The sequence below is a fragment of the Carya illinoinensis genome, chromosome 9 (genome assembly GCF_018687715.1).
Source record: "Carya illinoinensis cultivar Pawnee chromosome 9, C.illinoinensisPawnee_v1, whole genome shotgun sequence".
Taxonomy (NCBI): Eukaryota; Viridiplantae; Streptophyta; class Magnoliopsida; order Fagales; family Juglandaceae; genus Carya; species Carya illinoinensis.
This window is the reverse complement of record NC_056760.1, coordinates 35,335,566-35,359,448: the sequence shown is the minus strand read 5'-3', so window position 1 is coordinate 35,359,448 and position 23,883 is coordinate 35,335,566. Positions and strand designations below refer to the sequence as shown.

Genomic DNA, 23,883 nt, shown 5'->3' with positions numbered 1-23,883 from the left:
GAAAGTGGTATCTTGGGTGTGATTCTCCAGCTGAGGAGACTACCTTTTACTCTAATATAAATTTCAAGCTGAACAGGGAGACTTCTGTAGTGCTCCAGAAATAGATGAATCCAAACAAGCAACTGCAGATAGAGAAAGTGAGAGACGAGTGGCTGAGCAGAGATGAAACTGGCAAGAAGATCTGTGAAGCTGGTCGCAGAGGAGGTGATCGCCACGGAGGGGAGGGATAAGAAATGAAAATGGCGTCACCGATATACCAGAGCTCTGTTTCGTCTTTCCCTCCTTTTTCTCAACTTTTCATCTTTTTTTTTTTTTTAATAATAAAACAGCGTGCCATGTCAGCAATTGTTGCGCAGCGGTACGCAAGGTGCTTGCCTGTAGCAGAATTGTTTTATAAAATGATTCTACACAGATACAATATCAATATGCCATGTGTTATCTTCTTCTTCTTTTGTGCGTTACCCCTCCCCTCCCCTCGCCGACAGTTCCTGACCATCCTGGCCATTGGACCATTGATCGCCTTGGACATCGGACGATGCCGATTGACCACGCATGTTGCTACTGTGTCACAATCCTCAAGAGATTTATCCGGAACTACACCTCGACACGACTCATGGAGGGTTAAGACAGTCACATGGCTAACCTACTTGTATGCCTTGATTCAGACCATGACACGTAGTGGGCAACCATAGAAGCTATTAGCCGCATGCAGACCATATGTGCACCTGCGCGCATGCATGCGTGTCCCAGCATCACTTAGGAAGGTTAGTGGTGTGCCCTCACAGGCACGTCATCTAGCACACGGCTCCAGCCTGTGCCTTGCAGACGAGGCTAAATGTATGCTCACCAGGCATGCCAACCAGCGCACGGCTCCAGCCTGTACCTTGCGGCCCCACAGCCCAGACCATCAGCTTGGGCCATGCATGCTCATCGCCGGGGCCACCAGCCTGGGCCATGCAGGACCACCGCCCAAGCTACTTGACTGAGCACCACAGCAGCAGCACGGCATCACCCTGTGCCCATCATCAGGTCTAGGCTTGGCACCATGCCATGTCCACCATCAGCAGGCCATGCATAGTGTCATGTCGTGTCCATTGCTAGACCAACGCATGGCACCATGCCATGCCATGCAGCAAGCCGCGGACCGAACCATGACTAGCCTAGCCGTGAGCCATGCACCACCGTAGCCCACCATAGGCCTTGCATGCCACGGCCACATGCCTAATTTATCCATTTTATTTATTTTATTTAAAGACTTGTTAATTATTATTTCATTTATTTTATTTTAATTTGCCTTGGGACCTTTTGGGAGTTTCCACTTTGTAAATTCTATAAATAGGACCATTAGACATTTCATTAGCATCTTTTGGCATTTTGAACATTGAGTGGCCAGCCATATGGCTTGGAGATTGTCATTTTCTATGCTCATGCACTTGAACTCTTTTGGGGTGCAATTTGTGAATCCCTAAAAAGAGAATCTTTACCGTGCAATTCATGAATCAGTGTTGATTCAATTTATCCTTTAATATAGCGAGGTTTCCTTTCAATTCTTTGTGCAATTCGTGAATCAAAGATTGTTTGGTTCTTTTGTTATTTTCATTTTCTTTCTGTGTCTTTTGTTGGAGTTTTGTTGATTGATTGGAGTGTAGAAGCCGAATCCTCCATTAGGATTTTGTGGAGGATTTCGGATTGTTAGTGGATTGCAAGATCTCTTGTGTTCATGTGTTTTCTCACATGTTCATGAGATTTCCTTGAAGTTTCTTGAAGATTCCCACCCCCCAAACAAGCTATTCGACCAGCCCCATCCTTTGCTTTTTCCACCACCCTCAATTGTCTCAAATCACAAAACCCTAGCCTCCAATCAAGCCGTACACGGCACCCTCAAATTTCCACAGCCAAACAACCACAAAAAACCCTAGATCTAACCTTGAACAATTCGGCCATAGCCTCGTTGGCTTGGCCAAAACCCTAGATCCTACATTTTCTCACTTTCCTTTTCCATTTCTAATTTGATTGGGCAATTAACCTTGATTGACTCACTCAAATTTCACTTCCCTCCAAAACACTTCAGCCCCTTATCCATCCCACTCATTTTTGGCCAACCCTAGCTCATCTAGATCTCTAGATCTCAATTCCTACATTTTATGAATTTCACACTTTCTAATTGTTAGGATCTCACAAGCCACCTTTGCCCTAGCCGAATACTCCCCCTAGCGTTAGCCAAACCCCTCATCAAATCTAACCTCAATCACTCATCTCTAAACCCTAGCCAAGATTGCCTATCATCCAACCCTAGCACACAAGTGGCGCCTAGCAAACCAAGGGTCACTTAATCGTGCACCATCATCACCCAACCCGTGATCACCTAACCCAAACATCATCCATATTTCCCACCATTGAATCCTAGCCTCATCTCACCTAAGCTTCCTTTGGACTACACTTGATCTACACCAAATAAAGGAATCATATCGGTCACTTGAGGAGCAACAAGGCGAGGATCGGACCTTTAGTGTTTGGAGGCTTGACCGAGGTCCCCAACAGACCACCCCAGCCATGCCATGACCACCCCATGCCTCGCCACTCCCCAACCCATGCTACGACCACCCCAATCACACGAGTGCGCCCACCCTAGCCAAGCCATGATCACCTTGACCACCCTTGCCACGCAACCACGACCACACCGCAACTAGCCGCAATGCACAAAATGTGCACGGCAAGCCACGACCCCATCCCTGCCGTGAGCTCTCATGTCCTAGCCGACGGTGCTGCTTGGGTTGTCGGCAGCTTCTGTCCACCCTAAGGTGGTCCTTGACCACCATGGCTGGTGTGGGGAAGGGGAAGAGAGAGGCATAGTGGAGGAGGGGAGTAAAAAGACATGGAGAGATAAGGGGGAGAAATGAGAGAAAAAAAATAGAAAGGACACATGGCACGTTATCAATGTGCCCCATTAGTATGTGTGATCCATTTATATATATAGTATTTTCTTTCAAGTTAATGATATATCAAAATTTAATTTATTATCAGCAATTTGAAGTATATATTTTTCACTTAATATATATATATATATATATATATATTTCACAAAAGCTTTTAAGGTTTCATTTGGTTACATAGTTCAGATGAGATAAAATGAGATATTTTGTTAAAATTTGAATAAAATATTTTTTTAATATTAGTTTTGTTTTGAAATTTGAAAAAAATGAATTATTTATTATATTTTGTGTAGAATTTAAAAAAATTATAATAATTATATGAGATGAGCAATTAACCCAAGATGTATTTTGATAATTACATTTAAATTAAGAAATTATATTAATTATTATTTTAACCATTAATCCGTCATGATCTTTTAATATATCATAAAATCATTCACAAATAATGAAAAGATTATAAATAAACAAATTGATAGATTAAAGTTTTTATGTCAGGCCAAGTGATAATGAAATAATTGATAATTAAAAAAACTATTGTATATCATCTCTGTGAATAAAAACATCCAATTAATTTTAATATTAAACTTTGAGATCTCTCCAGTTGCACCAGCATACCACTAAAAAAGCTTATACATTATAATAACTAGTAGGAGGGCACATGCAAGGCATGTGACCATGTCCTTATATACAGGAAAAAATTGATATTTTGAAACATTGCAGGAGCCAAAGTGTTCCCCCTTGAGGCGAGCAAACCGCATCCAAGGTGAGCAAAGAGTGCCCCCTCCCCCCAATCGAGCAACCAAAGTTCACACCTAGGGTGAGTAAAAGTGTCACACCCCCAAGGCAATCACTTACTTGAGACAAGTACCATGGAGGCAACAATGCTCGTGCTCCCAGCGAGCACCATGGGAGCATGAAACTCGCCATCTAGACCTGTGGAGTATGAGAGTGCTTACCTCCGAAGAACAGTGCTCGCACCCTGAGTGAACACATTGTAGAGGCAAAGTGCTCACCATCTTGGCTAGCGTAATGGAGGAAAAAATGTTCGCAACTATAGAGTGAGGAAAAAGTGCTTTGTACCTCAAAGTGAGTACCGTATAGAGCAAAAGTGAGCAATGCAAAAATATGAAAAGCTCACCATCTTGGGTGATGGAGTGGGAAAATGCTCCCTTCAAGGAGAACAAAATGGCAAGCAAAAAAGCTCACCACCTTGACCCCCGATGAGCACAATGGCCAACAAACGTGCTCCCTAGATGGGCATTGGAGGAAGCAAAAGTGTGTGCCACTTTAGCGAGTTTAGTATGAGGCAAAGTGCTCGCCTAGGAGAGCAAGAGTGTTCACCACCTCGACGAGTACCATAGGAGGCAAAATTCTCTTCACCCTGGCAATATGGTCTATTCCTGGGTCAATATGGACACAGTGGTGTCATGGATCAATATTGTAACATCCATCTTTATCGTGGATTGCGCGAGGCAAAGTGCTTGTTCAGAGGCAAGCAACATGGTGAGCAAAAATGCTTGCACCTCGGCCCTTGGCGAGCACAATCACCATGGAGAACAAAAATGCTCACTGCCTTGTCAAGTATCATGGTAGGCAAAGTGCTCCTCACGATTTGGACATATGGCAAATTCGTGGTCCATTTTTGTCGTGGGTCACGTCGACACACGTTGATATAGCAACATCCATCTCTATCATGGGTCATGTTGACGTAGGTCAATATTGCAAAGCCGTGGTCTATCTTTATCGCGGGGTGATATCGCAGCATCCATCTTTGCAATAGGTCATGCCATGGTCCATCCTTGCCATGGTTGTGGGTCGCTCCAACTATCTACGCGCATCCTACCCATCCCTCTTCGGCGTCAAAAGTGTTGGAACAACACATGGGCTTTTCCTTCCTCGGTTTAATAATATAAGATAGGCTTTCCTTCAGTAACATCCGGTCTTAGTTTTGCTTCCAACTACCAATGGAGAAGGCTTGGAAGTACAGCAAGATGAATAAGAGCAAAATCAAGGTGAACCAACCAACCAACGAGAGTGGTTGATCTCCAGCATGGGTCACTGGTTAGATGTCCATCAACTGGTTTGATTTCCATCAGGGGAATTTCTATCTAATTTGCTATGTTGTTGGGTTATTTTAGCCGTTTATATATATAGCAAGGACATTCTAGCCTGATTAGTATCTATAACAAGGGTATTTTAGTCCAATGTGAGATCTATTGAGGAGCATCTAGTTCAAGTCATCACATAAATTCCTACTTAGTAAGGTCTAAACTCATTATTATAGATAGCTAAAATAGTAACAATAATAAATTATTGAAACAGTTTAACCCTTTGTGTTTTTGTTTATTTATATTACCATCTTAATATTGATAGGCACAAATTCATGGGCTAGTCAAATTTTACACTTTCTGGGAATGATATTAATTATGACAAATAACAGTGTTCAATTGATGTCACTTGTATCGTATCAATTATCATTATCATGTCATACAATTAAATTTACCTTTTTTCTAAGATAGAAGAGGAGGGCAATCGGATGCAACCACCTCTCTATTTGAGCATGACCATAGTCTGAATCCTATCTACTGAAAATTGAATAGGAGGGACCTAAATGGCTGGAAGCCATAGGCACTCACTCAAGTTGGATTTGAGTGTTAATCATGCTTATTGGCATGATTAGTCACATGACCTTCAACGACTTTCTCTTTAACAAACATAAACCTATTTTGGAGAGATGACACTTGCACCCGGGTTGAACAATAATTAGCTTTACTCTGCCTATCCACAATACTTTTCCTACACAAGTAAAACAGAAAAACACTTCGAAAAAAAATAATAAAAAACTTACAACAGTGCTCAACTGAGGCCATACAGCTGACACCCCATATGTTATATGTTCAAACCAAACCTGCTCAGATCTTACTCCATTCACCACGGACGGTGAATTATTGTTGTACAGAGGATTGGCAAAGGAAATGCAAAGGAGATGTCTCATGCAAGGATGGAGATAGTGGGGAATCACTAGAGATGCTTGCATTACTTGCCCTAGTCATCAAGCCCATAGTCTTCCCCAAAGTATGTGTCAACTAGACCATTTGCCATATTTCTCAAGTCTTCATTTTCATGAAACTGAAACCTTTCCATAGCATCAATTCCATCCTCACGTTCAACGAGCTTTGGACCTTCACCATGCGGCATGCCCCTTAAAACCTGCTTGCAAGATAAATAAAAACCACAACTATTTAGCTGTCAAAGAACTTGTATAATTCATGGAAGTGTCAAATATATCATAAAACACTCCACAATTCATATCCAAGGACACGGCCAAATAAATGTTATAGAACAATAATCCAATACATCCAACGAGAAATTAGTAAGATCAACCAAAACAACATAGCAGGGAAGATTGTGGGACATGTGGCTAAACATGCCAATAAGCATCCCTATTAACTCAAATCACTCATCTTGGAACTCCGAAAAGGAATTTCCCATAGATTTAACATTCAAGTTGTTCGAGGAAAATGGAGAAACTTCCTCATGTCAAGCCACTTATCTTGGAGCTCCAAATTAAGTCCCAGGAGCATCATTGTATGTGACTCAGACCTAAGTCCTAAAAACTCTATGCCAGACCCACGCTAATAACGATCATGTTGACTTACAATCTTGCACCATCAGAATTGCTTACCAGCTCCATAAACTGAAGTCCTACTCTTGCAGCCTCAGTATCAGCAGATCTAACCAAATCAATAAATCCAGGCAGGCATCCTCTACCAACAAGCGAAACCAAGTGCTCACAGATCAGATTTGGTTTTCCATCACCTTCTGTGGGGGCGACACAGAGGTTTCCCAGTACATATGCTACCTCCTTTCTTAAGTCAAATGGTGCCGTAGAAAGAAGGCGCAATAGCAATGGCACCGCCTCGCTAGAGTATATCAACTGCTTGTGTTCCACAGAACCAGCAGCTATGTTAGATAGCACCCATGCTGCTTCCTACAAAAAATTAGAAGACTTATAATGAGAACTGGTGATTTAAGGTAAAACCACACAGACCACTAATGGAGATTGTCATACCTTCTTCAAAACCCGGTTTTCACTATTCAAACATTTCACAAGGACTTCTATGACATGATCTGTAGATATGGTAAATAGATTTTAAACACAAGCATTTTACATAAAACGTGTTTATTGCCATTTTTATCTTAGCAAGCAGGCGACATGATTTGCCCACCTGTAATTTCACGTCCAGGAACAAGAACAGCATGAGTTGTGTTGGGATCACCAGCCACAAGATTACCTAAACTTCGCAACACCTAAATGGAAAACCATTTTCAATTTGAATCCATAGACAAGACACTCACAAAAATCTAGAAAAAAAAATGTTTCAATTCAATTTAGCAGCCTCTAATAACTAAAGCAGCTTTCCTATCAATACACAAAATGTAGAAATTGTAGATGGGAATTGGTGCATCATTATTTAACAGCAACTTCTGACTAATTTACCTTTTTTCTCTAAAAGAGTAAAAGTAACTTCTGACTAATTTACGTTGAAGTAGCATGAACTGTTTTTCTTATTTTGTAATTACAAGTCCTTGAAGTATAAAGATGGGAGAAATAGTTGGAAAATTTTTTTACAGAGTTCAATAATGGAACCATGCCATCGGTCTTAACATGCTCTGGGGGATTCCAGATCATGAAAATTGAATAACATAGTGACGTTAGAAGATTCTCGCTTTCATTTTGAGAACTCAAGTTGCCAAATATTAGTCAAGTGAAAAATATTACAGCATCAATAGAAGTTGAGAACAGAACAAATAGAACCTGAATTCAGGTGAACACTTTTCATGGGCAACTAGCACAAGAAACATTTTATTCCCGAGTAACTAGCACAAAAAACTAAAAGATCGTATACCAGTACTAATAATGCACTAATGCTTGTAAACTCACAATATGTACCATACTGAAAAGACACAAGAAAAGTCAGCATAAGAAAATATGGATGTAAAATGCCAAGTAAAATGCTAACCATCTTAACCTTCATGAAGTGAACATTTATAATCCGCTCCACAAAGACATTTGATCACATTTTCACAAAAGGAAACAATCAAGCAAAAAGGCCAACTATATTACTACCGGAATGAGCAACTGTAAGCTATTTGATGTTGCCAGTCTTTCCACGAGAAGTTGAAGGACATCAGTCTTCACCAGCATACCAGTAGCAACATTTGAAAGGGCTGAGAGATAAACTACTACCCATGCTACTTCAGTTGTCAACTCATCGTCTCTGGATTTCAGAAAGTGGATAATACTTAGATATCTGTCCTTGTCAACATAAACCTATCAAACATTACTTCTCAATGAGTTGACAAATTAGTGCATTATAAATCTTTTAACGTGGTATAATGACACATTATAAATCTTTTATATAAAAGTTGGCAGGATAGTTACTATGGTAATATCATGAAGATGAATGGAACCTTAAAGTTAACTCTTTTCTCCATAAAAATTTTCCCTACAGTTATTTCCCAAAAATAATAAGAATAATAATGTCTTACAGTTATAACATTGCTGTGCATTATAACTGCATCTAAATTCTAAATGGAAAGAAACAACACCAGCAAGCAGGTAGCGGCAATCTGAAGTCAAATTTTAAAGTTAAAAATAGTCAATGAACATAATCTAATGCTAAGAAGTTTTTATTGTATGGCTTTCCCAACTACATACGTGAATTGAAAGGAAGGAAGGGAAAAAGATTAAAAAAAGGTGAAATACATGAGCAATCATTGAATATACTGGAGCAAGAAGCAGAAGATATTTATACACTTCTCTTCAATTATTAGTGCAACTACATATACCAACAAGCAAGAAGAAGGCTATTAAGAACAGATATGAAATTAATCGTATATGGCCAGCAACCAGAACAATTTGCATATAGTATAAGGTATAATACTGAAATGAACCAATTGAGCTCATCTAGAGCCTTGGTGGCATTTTAAATCATCTTTGAGGTAAACAATATGTGATGACCCGCTTTTAAGTGTATTTTCGCTTAAATGGTTGTTTTTATTTTAATTAATATATTAGTTTATTATTTTAATTTATTTGCGTTTTAAAATTGATTTTTAATTTAATTTAATTTATTTGATGTTGTGTTTTATTTCTTTTAGTTGTTTTGTGGTTTTTAATCTCTTTTTGGCGGTTTAGTTTTGTTTTCCGGATGAGGATTAGATCTCCTCTTTTCCCTACATCTCTTTTCTTTTTTTTTCCTTTCTTTTTCTTTTTCCTCTTTCTTTTTCCTTCTTCTTTTCTTTTTCCTTTCTTTTTCTTTTTTTTCTTTTTCTTTTTTCTCTCTTCTCTCTCCCCGATCGGTCCCCCCCCCGAGCTCTCTCTCTCTCCTCCCTCTCCCTCACGCCGAACCCCTTCTCTCTACCGGCCCACCGCCGTCCGGCCACCACTCGGCCCCCCACCGGTCCCATTCTCTTCCCCTCCCTCCGGCGCACCACCCCTCCAAAGCCCACCCCCAACCGGCCGGCCGTTTGGCCGGAAAAGCTCCAAGAAGGGCGCACGGATTTTGCTCCGATCCGCCGCTGTCGATCCGCCGCCGTCGCTCCACCACTTCTTCACCACTTCATCACCGACTCCTTGCCGTCCTAACCCACCCATTTCCGGCCTCCAACGACCACCGGAACAGCTCCTATGAGCTTAGTTTCCGATTTGCACTTTCCGGCCATTTCCGGCGATTCCGCCGCCACCCACGGCCATTCATCACTTCCAATAGCTTCACAACCATCCCTAGACCATTCCCTATCAATCTCATGTCCTAGTTTGTCCCCGTTCAAAAGTGAGTTTTTCAAACCCACGGCCACAGTGAATTTTCACTGTGACGTTGCTGTTTTTCCGCCGTTTGCAACGCTGCTTGTTTTCTAAAATTGCTATATAGCGCTGTAAGTATTTTCCAAACCCTATTTTCAGATTTAAATATATATCGCTCATTCAATTTATTTATTGTTGTTGGTTGTTGATTCCGGACTGAGTCCGAGGAGTTTCGGGGTCGGATGGATGGAGGACGGAGTTACCTGTTTATTTGATTTATGATTGTTGGATTATTTTGTTATGCATTGTTATGGCATTACATGGTGCATGCACGTGTGTTTGTGGATTTATGTGAAAAGCCTGTGTATTGGCGTAAGTGTATTGCGGGTGCGTGTGTATCACGAGCCCAAGCCGGGATGGGTTATTATCTCGGTGGAGCTCCTCTGGTCACTTGGGAGCGGAATAAACTGAGTGATGTCCCCTGAGTTGTCGAGAGCGATGACGGGAGCGGGGCTAGGGGTTGCTTGGCTACGAACGCGCCGGGCGCGGAACCGGGCATCGCCCTACGCACTGACTCCGTGGCCCTTCGCTGGTGAGGGCCAGAGGATGCTTGGCTACGCACGCGCGGGGCGCGGAACTGGGCATCGCTTGTTAGGTGTCACACGCGCGGTGGTACTCTGCGGTGTGGCACTGGAGCCAGGGTGTGCGGATGATCCCTATGGGAGGTCATGGTGCACGCGGTTAATTGGATAATGGTTTGAGAGGCCAAATGGGACTTTTGGCGTGGTATTGGGCCAAATGGACTTTTGGCGAGATATTGGGCCAAATGTGACTTTTGGCGTGTTAGTTAGAAAGGTTGTGTGTTTTTGGGCCAAATGGGTTTTTGGCGTGTGTGGAAAACTTGTGTTTTATGGGCTTTGTGCATTGGGCATGTTTCATGCATCTTGCTTGAGTTTTATGTGTTTTTATCTGGTAGTGTTTGGGTTTTACTTACCTGCGGTACCATTTTTGGTTCCGTAGCTTTTGGTGCAGAGTTAGAGGACGAAGAGGAGGAGGCTGAGCCCGAGGATGCGGCTCCGCCGGGCTGCTGATGCTGTGTTTTATATTTGTTTAAAACTGTATTTGTGTTTTGTAATATTTTATCTATATACGTTTTAAACAGCTTGTATTACGTTAAGAAAAATTCTGGTACTTAGTTATGACTTTCGTTATCCGCTGCGTGTTCTTTCGTGCACATTTGCTGCCTTTGCACACACTTGGCACCCGTCGATGGGATGGTGACCCGGGTTGTCACCATCCGGACGTCTCGATTTCCCCGTATTCGGGCGTGGGGATTTGGGGGCGTCACACAATACACTCTTACAACACTTATCTAGAAATTAGTCTTTGGTATGCAACAACGTTCTAGTAAAGGACAAATTGAGATTTCATTACATCATGCCCTGAAGACAAAATTGACCAAAGGGATAAAACTCCTCTTACGCTTTTTTCAAGTGCCGAACAATTGCATCCAATAACCCGTCAACTCTGATGAGTTCTGTGGCAGCTTTAGGATCTGGTCCCTACACCCAAAGCAAACTGAAGTCATGCTATAAATGAAATTTGAGGAAAAAAAACGTAAATGTCTGGCACTTACCCCCCCCCCCCCCCCCCCCAAAAAAAAAAACCCCACATCTGAGTGACAGATTCAATACAAAAACAAAAACATAATACCAAAGCTACTGTCAAACTTTTAATAAGGATGATCAAGAAGAGGCATTGTTTTTAAGAAAGCCAATTACTTTGGTACGTCTTTACCAGTTTGTGTAAAAATTGGTTCTCTAGAGAATGATTTAAAACCTAATATTACTAGTGTGTGTAAAAATTGGCTCTCTAGAGAATGATTTAAAACCTTTATTAGATTTGACAATGCCCAAGCAGCTGTTCTCACAGTTGAACCCTTGTTTGGCAGCATCATTCTTGCAAGAGGTAGTAAGGCCCCTTGGGATAACAAAACATTTCTTAGCTTCTCCCCTTCACCAGCAACATTTCCTAATGCCCATGCACACTGCTCGGAAACAGACAAGGAACTCCTTTCTGCATCATAATTGCATTATAAATGCAAAGCCAAATGCAACATTACAATATAAAACGATTTCAATTTTCAAGCACATACATATACCTAACTTGATAAACAATACTTACACATGTATATTGTAAATAACCAAGAGACTACTGTTGTATTTTACTGATAAAAAAAAATAACCAAGAGAAGCATGTGTTTTAATAATATGGGTCCCTATTTGGAACAAGGATTGGCTACCAACAATGTCAATTAATTTGATTGCTCAATTAGTAATGGATTCAATTAAAATAAGCATTAACAAGAAACAAAGACGCATACTTCTTTTTTTTGATAAGTAAGAAACTTTATTGAATTGAATGAAACTAGGCAAAGCCCATGTACACATGAAGTATAGAAAATGAAACAAAGACGCATACTTATAGTCCTAAATTCCATAACATCAAAACTTGGGATGAAACGGTTGTGATTCATTTAGCATCATTGTTCTTTAAAACAACATAGATCATATTTTTCAGGGTGGTGTTGTTTTCCTGTGCTCCAAGGGTCATTAGCTAGTTTCGTGGCTCTGATAAGGCAATATCAACAACATGAGATTACTCATATTTCAACATTTTCAATCTTCAACAAAAAGAGAATCATCATCCCTATAAGTTAACAGCACCAACCAATACTGAGTGCTGCTAATTTTTTTATATGTAATGAAGGATTTTATTGTTGAAGAATAATAGGTATGGCCCAAGTACAAAAGGACACATACAAGAGATACACCTATGCTAGATGAATAACCATTACATGAATCTTATGGACACTTAGTCCAACAAAATCTATCACTATTGACCACTGAAACAAAATGCTGAAAAAGAAAGCTCTAATTTCATCTGTTCTCCACTTGTGGTCTTCAAAACTCCTGTAATTTCTTTCCCTCCAAAGGCACCACAATAAACAAGGAAAAATGAACAACTTACAAGTGTTCTACAACTATTTTACAACTCTTTCAAATGTAAGGTAGTTTATGTAAATTTGAAATTTATTTATAGTAGCGTAGCATGATTGCATTGATTGGTTGTAAAATGAATAGTAAAATAGTTATGAAAGAGTTGTAGATGTATCATTACTCTTCCCCACTCCTTTTGCATGTATAGCACCAATCCATTACAATAAACCAACACTTCCTTAGATGATCAATTATGAATATATTCCCTAAAGAAGCTATCCATACAAAAGAAAGTTTCGTTTAGAGGTGCCTTAGTCTTCCAGATACTCCTCCAAGAAAAATAATTCATATCTTGAATAGTAAGAGCCTGATAGTATGAACTGAGGTGAATTTCCATTCCTTGACGATGTCCAAAAAACCTAGTCTACTGCTAACAGTTATTAATAGGGGTGCTGGGCGGGGCCTCGTATCTGGTCTGCCCAGCACCACTAGGGGATGGCTTTGGGTGTGGGGGTGGGCGGGGTTGAGGTGCTTTTAAAACATACAAGCAGGTGGATTGCCTGCTACACTATATAAACATATAAAATAAAAAAATAAAAACAAATGGCATTTGAGCCATTCCTTATCTAGAAGTGTGTGACAAAAACCAAACTGATATTCCTGTTTTACCTCTATGATTTTCTCTCCGTACAACTAAGAGAAATCCATGGTTTCTTTTCGCTGGTTTCACATTCATGTCATTGATGATGGTGGTGATTAGTGGTGCTTAGTCCAGTTTGTTTTTTTCTAGAAGTAGTTAAGTTGGGATGGGGATATCGAGAAATGTTTTGGTTGAACAGAAGTGTTTTGAGTTTGAAAAGTTAAATGAGAAATGGTGGAGATGCACGGAGAGTAGTTGTCGTACAGTGAATCACATCTTCATAGCTCAAGCTTCCATGGGTTGGCTGGCTGCCTCAGTGCAGGAAGTTTTAGGCTATGGGGGTTCTTCTGAGTTCATCAGATCTAGACGCAATGGTTCTCAGGTATTGGTCTTACAGCGGCAGCGTAACTCTCATGGGAGGTTCTTATCTTTATCAGAGTTTGGTCAAGGGAAGAGAAGTGGTATGCTAGTGATGCCAGAAGGGAGAAGGGGGGTAGGGTAGAGGAACTTTGGAGATTTATTGAAGGAAATTGCTGCATCATCCTCTATCGTGGAAGGGAAAAACAGAGGAAAATCACAGTGGTGGTCTTCATTGTCCCAGCCCTTCCCTCCGTCGTACGGTCCCTCTCCTTCGTACAGAGAGGTGTTGTCTCGAGCCCCAAAACATGTAGAGAGGACAGGTGAGCCATCCCCTACAGTGATAGCTCAGACTTGTGGAAAAATGGACAGGAGGGTGTCGGGGCTTAATATGGCAAGCGTACTGCATGCACTGGCTGAAATGGAGAAACAAATGGGGACTTTGCATATGAATATGGGAGTGCTATAACGCTATGTTGAGGAGATAAGTATCCTTGCTGAGCTGGGCCATGAACAAGAGTCTCATTTGGTTACTAAAAATCCAGTAGATGTTGGGTTTCACACTAAGGGGAAGGGCTTGGTGACAGTTGGGCCACAAGGGCCAAAGGAAGGACCTTATGTAGGCCATCTTTTTTACAGTCACTCTACTCAGGGTGAGGGCCCTTCTATTCGACCAAATATTGATAGGCCATAGGCCCAAACAAGTCACCCTGCCCAGGCCCAGGTCCAGCCTCGATTTATAACTTGGACCCAGCCGTTACAGTCACCGATTCCAGCCCAGGCCCAGTTGCAATCCTTCACTCGGATCCAGCCGATATAGACCTAGGCCCAGGCCCAGGTCCAACACGTAGCCCATCACGTAATCCAACCTGGTATGACGTCGTCGAGTACCGTAACTCCTTCGACAACCCAACCATTGGTGATGGGTCAGGGGTCAACGCCAGAGGTGGGGGGTTTGCCGACGAGGTCAGAGGGGTCGGAAGGTTTGCCGGAGAGGCCAGAGGTGCCGGAGGGTGCGCCGGCAAGGACAGAGACTAGATTTGTCGTTGTGCGAAGTGACGAGAGGCTAGCGAGTGGACCTTGGGTGGCCAATCTGGCACCGAAAAGTGCACAAACTAGGTCGACTGAGATGGAGGGAGGCCTCGCCGTCCCTTTGACGTCGGCCGGAAAACGAGTGAGTCTCTTGGGGCCTCCGACAGATGTTTTTTCTCGTGAAATAGAGGGGAATGATGGTATTAGGCTGGAGGAGAGCAATACTCTTGATGTAGTGAAGCCTTCTTAAGTCGTTGAGGAAGCCAGGGATGAGTTTATTTGAAGCTGTGATGCAGATTCAGAATCAGGGTCCCTACAATTGACACTAGTTGATAAAGACTGCTCTGGTGGGGAAGGGGCTGTGTTAACCCCTTTATGCACAATCCCACCTAGTTTTAAATCTGATAAATGTCCTTCTAACTGGGTGGAGGAGATACAAGCTATTATTGGGATTACGTATGAAGGAGATGAAGATAAATTTATGGCCCTTCTTATGGCAATTGAAGAGAGGCGGTCGAAGTCAGAGACTAAGCAGAACAGGGAACTTAAAAGGCTAACTTGTTCCATTAATTATGATGTGAAGGAGGGAAGCGGTGGTAGGGATAGAGTGAAAGGGAGGGGCAATCTCGGTTTACATGCGGCCTAAGATCATTTCTTGGAACGTGCGGGGGCTTAATGATCACAATAAACGCCTCCGTATCAAATCTTTATTGCGGATGTGGAAGGGGGATGTGGTGTGTTTTCAAGAAACTAAACTTAGTTTTATTGATAGAAAAATTGTGCGGAGTTTATAGGGATGCTCGTATGTGGGATGGGCCCACCTGGCCTCATTGGGAGCTTCAGGCGGAGTATTATTAATGTGGGATAGAAGAGTGGTTGAGGCGATTGAGGAGTGTATCGGGAAGTACTCGGTAGCGACACATTTCAAAAATGTGGTTGAAGGGTGGGTATGGGCTTTTGCAGGGTCTTATGGGCCGAATGTGCACAGGGAAAGGAGGAGGCTTTGGGAAGAGTTGGCAGGTCTGCACTCTATGTGGGATGTACCGTGGTGCAGGGGGGGATTTCAACATTACTCGCTTCCCTAGTGAGAGATCAGGGCATTACAGGAATTCTACGGCCATGGAGGAGAATCTCCCCCTACAGGGGGCGAGTTCACTTGGTCAAACAGTCGGGTTTGGTCAAAACTAGATAGATTCCTTGTTTCTCCTGCGTGGGAAGCACACTATCCGAAGGTTTGTCAGAAACGGCTAGCCAGAATAAGTTCAGACCACTTTGCTATTCTATTAGATTGTGGGGGTATTCATAGTGGTTGTCGGTACTTCAAGTTTGAAAACATGTGACTTGTAACGGATGGGTTTTTAGAGATGGTTCGTACTTGGTGGGCCTCGTATCAGTTCATTGGCACCCCAAGCTTTATTCTTGTAGGTAAGTTGAAGGCATTGAAACAAGATCTGAAGAAGTGGAACTTGGAAGTATTTGGCCACATTGACAATCAGAAGTATACACTCCTGGAGAAATTGCAGGAACTAGAGAGGAGGGAGCTTTTGGGAGAGACCTCAGAGGAGGTGCTTATGAGGAAGGGCACGGTTTTGGCAAATCTGGAGAGGGTCTTGTTGTTAGAGGAGATTTCCCGACGCCAAAAATCTAGAACTTTTTGGTTGAAAGAATGTGACAAGTGCACAAAGTACTTTCACAAAGTGGCCAATTCACACCGGCGCAGTAACTCCATTGAGTCATACACTCGGATAACCAGGTGCTATCTTCTACTTCTGATCTAGAAAACCATATTGGGAATTATTATGAGTGCCTTCTTTCAGAATCGGCTAGTTGGAGGCCAAAGCTGGATGCTCTGTCCTTTAAAACAATCAATCCTCAGAGAGTGATTGTCTTGGAGAGACCGTTTGAGGAAGATGAGATTTACAATGTCATCTCTAGTATGGCCAAGGAAAAAGCACCGAGGCCGGATGGTTTCTCAATGGGGTTCTTTCAAACTTGTTGGGACATCGTTAAAGGTGATGTTTTGCAAGTCTTTAGTGAATTTCATTTGTTTCAAAAGTTTGAAAAAATCTCTTAATGCGATGTTCATTGCTCTCATCCCTAAGAGACACGGGGCTTCGGTTGTTGAGGATTTCCGCCCTATAAGTTTGATTAGTGGTGTATACAAGATTATCTCGAAGGTCCTTGCCAACCGTTTAAGTCCGGTGTTGGAACAGATTATTTCCAAGCCCCAGAACGCTTTTATTTGTGGAAGACAAATTCTTGACCGGGTGCTCATTGCAAATGAGTGCTTGGATCATAGACTGAGGGAGGGTGAACAGGTATTTTATGCAAGTTTGACATGGAGAAGGCTTATGATCATGTGAATTGGGAGTTCCTTTTGTATATGATTAGGAGGAGTGGTTTTGGCATAGATGGATTGCTTGGATGCGTCACTGCATTTCAACATCTTGGTTTTCAGTTTTAGTTAATGGTACACCGGCTGGTTTCTTTGATAGTTCTTGTGGTTTAAGGCAAGGATACCCTTTATCTCCCCTCTTGTTTGTTATAGGTATGGAGGCTCTTAACCAAATGGTTCAGGCAGCTGCTAGCGGAGGTTTCTTATCTAGCTTCAAGGTGGGTAACGGCATGGTTATGATCTCTTATCTATTATTTGTAGACGATACCCTACTCTTTTGTGAAGCAAATAAGAACCAGATCCAAACTCTACGAGCATTGTTACTTTGCTTTGAAGCAGTGTCGAGACTCAAGGTGAATCTTGGCAAGTCTGAGATGGTTCCAGTGGGTGCGGCTTCAAATATACGCAGCTCAGCAAGTTTTTTGGACTGCCAGGTGTCTTTGTTGCCTTTGAAATACCTCGGCCTTCCTCTGGGAGCTACTTTTAAGGCTAGAGCAATTTGGGCTGGGGTAGTGGAGAAGATAGAGAAAAAGCTGGCTGGCTGGAAACGGATGTACTTATCGAAAGGGGGGTCGACTCACTCTTATTAAGAGCACCCTTAGGAACCTTCCCACTTATTTTCTATCTTTATTCCCTTTTCCAGCAGGGGTGGGAAATAGAATTGAGAAACTCTTTAGGGCGTTCCTATGGGGGGGCATGGGGGAGGAGAAGAAATTCCATCTGGTTAGATGGAAGATAGTTTGTGCTCCAATCGTACAGGGGGGTGGGAGTGTGTAACTTGAGAACTTTTAATAAAACTCTATTGGGGAAATGGTTATGGAGATACCAATCGGAGGGGGATGCATTGTGGAAGGAAATCATTGTCGCTCGCTATGGAGCTACCTGGGGCGGCTGGTGTTCCAACGAAGGGAGAGAGGGGTATGGTGTGGGTTTATGGAAGTTTATAAGAACGGGGTGGTCTTGTTTCGAGAAACATATTCAATTCGTTGTGGGAGAAGGCAATAGAATCAATTTTTGGCAGGACGTGTAGTGTGGAGATCATGCATTGGAAAAAGCTTTTCCGAATCTTTATCGTATTGCTGCTAATAGAGAGGCTTCAGTTGCGGATATGCGGTCCCTCTATCATGGCACTATTAAGTGGGATGTTATTTTCAACAGGGACTTTCATGATTGAGAATTATCTTCTGTATCAGATCTTTTCAGCCTTCTATACTCCATGGGGACTCCTATGGCACAGTGTGACCGTGTGAAGTGGACGTCTAATAATCATAAGAAATTTCCAGTAAAGGCGTATTACAAAATTTTGACCACACAAAATCATCCTCCGTTCCCTTGGAAGAATATTTGGCGGTCGCGTGTGCCCTCCAAAGTAGCCTTCTTTGTTTGGAACGTGGCACTTGGGAAGATCTTGACCACGGATAATTTGAGGAAGAGGGGGTGTGTAGTGATGGATTGGTGCTATATGTGCAAAAAGAATGGAGAATCTATAGATCACCTTCTATTACATTGTGAGATTACAAGGGAGATATGGGATGAGATTTTCCAAAGGGTGTTGCTTGCGTTATGCCTTTAAGGGTAGTAGACCTGCTGGGGTGTTGGAGGAAGATACAAGGTTGCCAGCAAGTGGCAGCAGTATGGAAGATAATCCCGCTATGTATCATGTGGTGTATCTGGTCGGAAAGAAATGCGCGTTGCTTTAAAGACAAGGAACGCACAATAGAGGAGCTAAAGAACTTTTTTTTCAAACTTTATTGCTTTGGTTTTCTGCTATTGTACTAAATGGGGACAATGTCCATGATTTCTTGTCTTTGATTCCTTGCTCATAGAATGTATTTAGGTGCCTGATGTATACTTCCTATATACAGGGGCCATGCCTGTTATTTTCTGATCAATAATATTTATCTTTTACTTATAAAAAAAATAAATAAAAAAACATAAAAAAACCCCTAGATTCTATCTCATCTCTCATATTCTCATTTCCGCCACATAGACCTCTCCTCCTTCCCTTCTCCTCCTCCTCTCTCTCTCTCTCTCTCTCTCTCTCTCTCTCTCTCTCTCTCTCAAAGTCTAGAGATCGAGAGACCATGCTGTGGGTTCCAAGGCCAACCCTGGGGGTCTCGAATTGGGTCCCTCTGATGCTTATTTGGGATGATTTTGTTTATTATTTGGGCTAGTTTTTTTATAAGTGATTCCTTATTTGTTTGATTTTGAGTTGTTTTGGTTTGGATGGGTAGGATCTGGGCAATGGGCAGGGTAATCCCTCTGATCCTTATGAGTGGGATACGGGTGGATAGAAGCTAAGGACAAAGACGGGGTAAGAGTTGAAATTTGTCAAACTAGGAGGGGTGTGGGGAAGGTGGCTACCCGCCCTAAAGCAGCCTTGGTTATCAATCATCAACCTAAAGAATCAACTATCAGCATTCTTAGAAGCAATGTGGATGAGGGTGACAAAGTTTTTCATAATTTAAAACCATGGTTTAAATATTCAAAGTTGTAATGGTACTTTGTAATCACTTTGAGACCACCTTACAATCTTGCAAACTATGGACTCAAAAAGTTACTTTCGTTTATCAAGAAAAGAGAATATTTTCGGCATTTAAAACAAAAGAATGCATGGGTACTCGCCAACCTCCAAGATGAGCAATAAGCAATGGTAATGCAGGCAATAAAGCTTCTGTTTCTTCAGGTTTTCCTGCAGCAATGTTTGTGAGGCACCAAGCTGCCTCAAGCAACTGAAATATAACAAACACAAAAAAAAAAAAATTCAGTATCTAGGCAAGCATCATGCCTACTTTTTTTTCTTATATCATGTCTACTCGAAACCACAAATCACCATTGCAATGCATATCGTAATTTAAAAGGGTCCATTAATGGGTAATTAGAACTTAATGGAAAGCGAGATGGGAGGTTCCCCCCCCCCCCCCCCCCCCCCCCCCCCCTTTTTTCCTATGAACTGAGTAAAATGAGTACCTGTTCATCTGGAGAGCCAAATGAAAGACATTGTACAAGTATGGGTATTGCCCCAGCTTTAAGAGAAGCTTCAACGGGAGGGAATTCAGATCTTGATAACAAACGCCTTAGTTCACGAAGTGCATTCACTCTCTTCTGCATTGCACCTTTTCCCCTAATAGTAATACAGGAAATTGTCATTTGCTAAAATAAGTTGGACCTTGCCATAATCTTGAACTTCGGCATCCTTGTAGACAAAGAAACTAAGTTCTAGTAAAAAACTTGTGAAGATATGTAATGACTTAACGAAGGCCCAAACCACATCGAAGCCCATACTCCAAAAGGATTAGTCAAGGTTACAATTGGAGGTCATTATATTTTTTAACCGGTAAACAACAATTGGAGTTCATTATAAAGGTTAAGAACTTCTCTCTCTACAGTAATGTACCAATATGGGTTCTCATTCACCACCTTTCCTTCCTGTACAAAATCTAGGGGTATTACAATCTGCCCCCTTAAATTCCTGAGATCTTCGTCAGGCCATTCTACCATAGGTGGCACAATTCAGATCCCCCACTTCTGGTTGGTTTTGGCTTTAATACCCTTTGTAACAACCCAAGGAAGGCCCAAGCCACATTTAGTTCTAAAGGATAGTCAAGGTTATAATTGGAGTCCCTTGAATTTATTGTAAAGGGCAAGAACTTCTCCTTATAAAACAATATGAAATCTCATTTACCATCACAATTCGAAGATTTTTCATACCCCTAATTGAGTATGAGAATGTTGCAAATGGGATCTTACATTACTTGGGAGGGGAAAATTCTTACCCTATATAATGAATTTCAAGGGCTTCAATTGACTAGTCTTTTAGGAGTATAGGCCTAGATGTGATTTCAGCCCTCCTTGACTCGTTACAAGATAGATCTAGGGTATGAGAAGAAATGAAGTAGAGTGGAGAAATTATAAAGAACGCCCATACTTTATAGAGTTCAAATCACCTTTATAATATCAGGAAACAGAATATCATTGATGTCCAAAAATCTCCAAGACTATTCCTACCCGCACAAAAGTCATTTCTCATTAAGGAATTAGCTCATAAGTAAGCCAAAACTTAGCTCTACCTGTATAATCAAACTATGAAATACTAAGAGAAAAAGGTAAAATTGACATACTGATATGCCACAGTGGATTTCAACCCTTCAACTGCAGAAGAAGTTTGAGCTTCCAAAATTGATTGCTCTTCATCAATCATCATGTCATTTTCAAGAAAAACATCAGTATCACCACTAATACCCACCCTACACAGGCGCTTTGCCCGCACCAATGATTCTCTCCTTTCTTTTCCCACAGTAGCTGCATTTTTCCGTCTACGATGTGCCGCAACATTTGAAACTAATCACAAGATGCATAATTAGAATTTTTCACACGCACAGCACCAAAATAGATGCTTTAAGGTTAGAGGAAACAGATAAAGCACGCACGAGAGTAAGTATTAGACAAATATTACATTTATACAAATCAATCAAAGCCAGTTCGTAACACTTTGTCCTCAATAAATATTTTCAAGCAAAAGTCTTTTGTAAAATTATGGAACTAAATGAATCTACTTTGTTTTCCTATTTTCTCCGAGGATAAAATTGATTAATACGCAGTTCAAATACAAGACAGAATATTGTAAGTACGAAAACTAAAATACCGGAGGTACAATTTCGTTGTTGCTAACCCCGAGAATGCAAAAACGTCAATCGACTTAATTGAGGCAAGTCCTTCAGCCTCCCGGATTCTTTTTATTTTCAATCTTTTGCTTTTCTCTTGGTTTCATTTCCCCAGATTTCTCGGCGAACCAGACATAGATAGAATACTGAATTTAACTAGAACATAACTATACCTGAAGTTGAAAAGTCACGCACCTGAAGACTTAATAGGTTCTCTTCTATGAGCAGCCAAACCTTCATCGGCCATTGGTGAGAAAGCTCCGAGAGTGAGTACCTTCGAGCAGAGAAAACGTAGTATTGGGAAGTTGGGAATGCGACTAAACTTGGGTTAGGAGCGTAACGATCAGTGTCTGACGCGACCGAGGGCTAAAAGAAAAAATAAAAGAGAAAACTGATCCAAATAGGGTATAATCGCAATCACTAAAGGGAGATTGAAATCTCACGGGAAGTAATTCACTCTCTCAGGGCGCTTGTAGCCTGCTACGCTTTCGTTCAAAAAACACAAAAAACCCAAAACAAGAAGGTCCGAACCAGCGGCGGAACCAGGATATGCACTGTTGGGGGTCAAAATTATAAAAGGTATTACTTTAGGGGGGGCAGAATTGATTTTTATCGAGTTTTTTCGGTAGAAACTATGTGTGTATATATATATATAAATTGCATATTTTGAAAAGAGTAATACTAGTATAAATTGTGTAAACATTGTACATTCTTTTTGAAAAATAGTAATATATTATTAAAAAATTAATTTTTTCATGTAGGGATTGTTTAGATAGTAAGATGAGATGAGATGAGATGATTTTATATTAAAGTTGAAAATTGAATAAAATATTATTAAAATATTATTTTTATTTTGAGATTTGAAAATGTTGAATTGTTTATTATATTTTGTGTGAAAATTTTAAAAAGTTATAATAATGAGATAAAATGAGATAAAATGGTTTCTGAATCTAAATAGCCTTGTAGGTCTTATATTCACTTACTTTTTCAAAAAGAATATGCAGTGCTTACATACTATATGACTACAAATATCATTTTTCTATTAAAAATTTTGGAAAACTTCAACGTGGAACCTTCCATGGTGGTGTCGCAAAGTTGGTGCACCGTGCACGGTTTTTTTTGAGCTTTTTGAGTGAGTGAAAATACGATACATAATAGTCCAGTGCATTTCATACTAGGGATGGTGGGACCGTCCACAGAAGCATGCTGCTGGTGCTCTTTCTCTAGTTTTGGCATATGTGCTACAAAATTAGCATATTTAATATTGTGGAGGGTCTTGTGTACGGTGGCGATGGTCTCGAGTCATCTGAGTTAGCATCGTGTTTTTGGTTGGTGGTGCAGCGGAGGTGCCTAGTCGTGTTGTAGTGTGGTGGTCCTATGCACTGCAGCATCAAGTTACAGCCTAGGGATACAGGTGGGCAACGGGGCATTTTCCCCCACCACCCAGCTTCCACTAACCCAGTCCTACCTAGGCAGCATGGGCAACCCCACGTGTAGGCAAAACACCATGTGGGGCAGAGGGCAGTATGGGCACCAAACCCCCTCCCCCAACAACAAGACCTAGAAATATATAATTATATATACACATAAACAAAGCATTACAAAATGACATTGTTTTGATAACAAATATTTTTTCAAAAGGAACGACGAAATGGCGTCATTCTGTGAAGTGTTAAGTTAAACCTAACCCCCTCCCCCCACCCTTCCAACAGGCTCTCCTAGCCCTCTCTCTCTCTCTCTTCCCTCTCTCATAGTTCTTCTCTCACTCTAAGAGCCTCTCTCCCTCTTGCCTCCTCTTCTCCTCAACTTCTTCTCATCCTCCTTCTTGGTGTCTCCTCCTCCTCTTCTTCTAGGACCTCTCTCTCTCTCTCTCTCTCTCTCTCTCTCTCTCTCCGATGGACCAACTTGTTCTTTGCGAAGGATTTTTTTTGTTTATGGATTTGTTGTGAATTACTATTTTTTTTTCTGGTTGTGTCACATCCATGGATGGAGGTAGACAGACTAATGGTTGGTTATTGCCCCGACACTAGGACGAGGGTGTCAAACCCACTG

General features: G+C 41.4%; 1 protein-coding gene across 2 annotated transcripts; it reads right to left on the bottom strand.

Annotated features, from left to right (window-relative positions):
• Positions 1-5,685: 5,685 nt before the first annotated feature.
• Positions 5,686-22,410, bottom strand: LOC122276234 (importin subunit alpha-9). 2 transcript variants are annotated; one of them, XM_043085804.1, is made up of 11 exons: positions 22,027-22,409; positions 21,289-21,508; positions 20,138-20,291; positions 19,797-19,899; positions 11,636-11,820; positions 11,227-11,306; positions 8,065-8,215; positions 7,163-7,244; positions 7,006-7,064; positions 6,619-6,924; positions 5,686-6,143 (listed from the first exon to the last, which is right to left on the bottom strand). In XM_043085804.1, exons 1-11 carry the CDS (start codon positions 22,076-22,078, stop codon positions 5,979-5,981), a joined length of 1,557 nt encoding a protein of 518 aa, XP_042941738.1. In that variant the 5' UTR covers positions 22,079-22,409; the 3' UTR covers positions 5,686-5,978. The 2 variants fall into 2 exon arrangements, with proteins under 2 accessions (XP_042941738.1, XP_042941739.1); XM_043085805.1 differs by lacking the exons at positions 7,006-7,064; positions 7,163-7,244 and having other exon boundaries at positions 22,027-22,410.
• Positions 22,411-23,883: the final 1,473 nt, after the last annotated feature.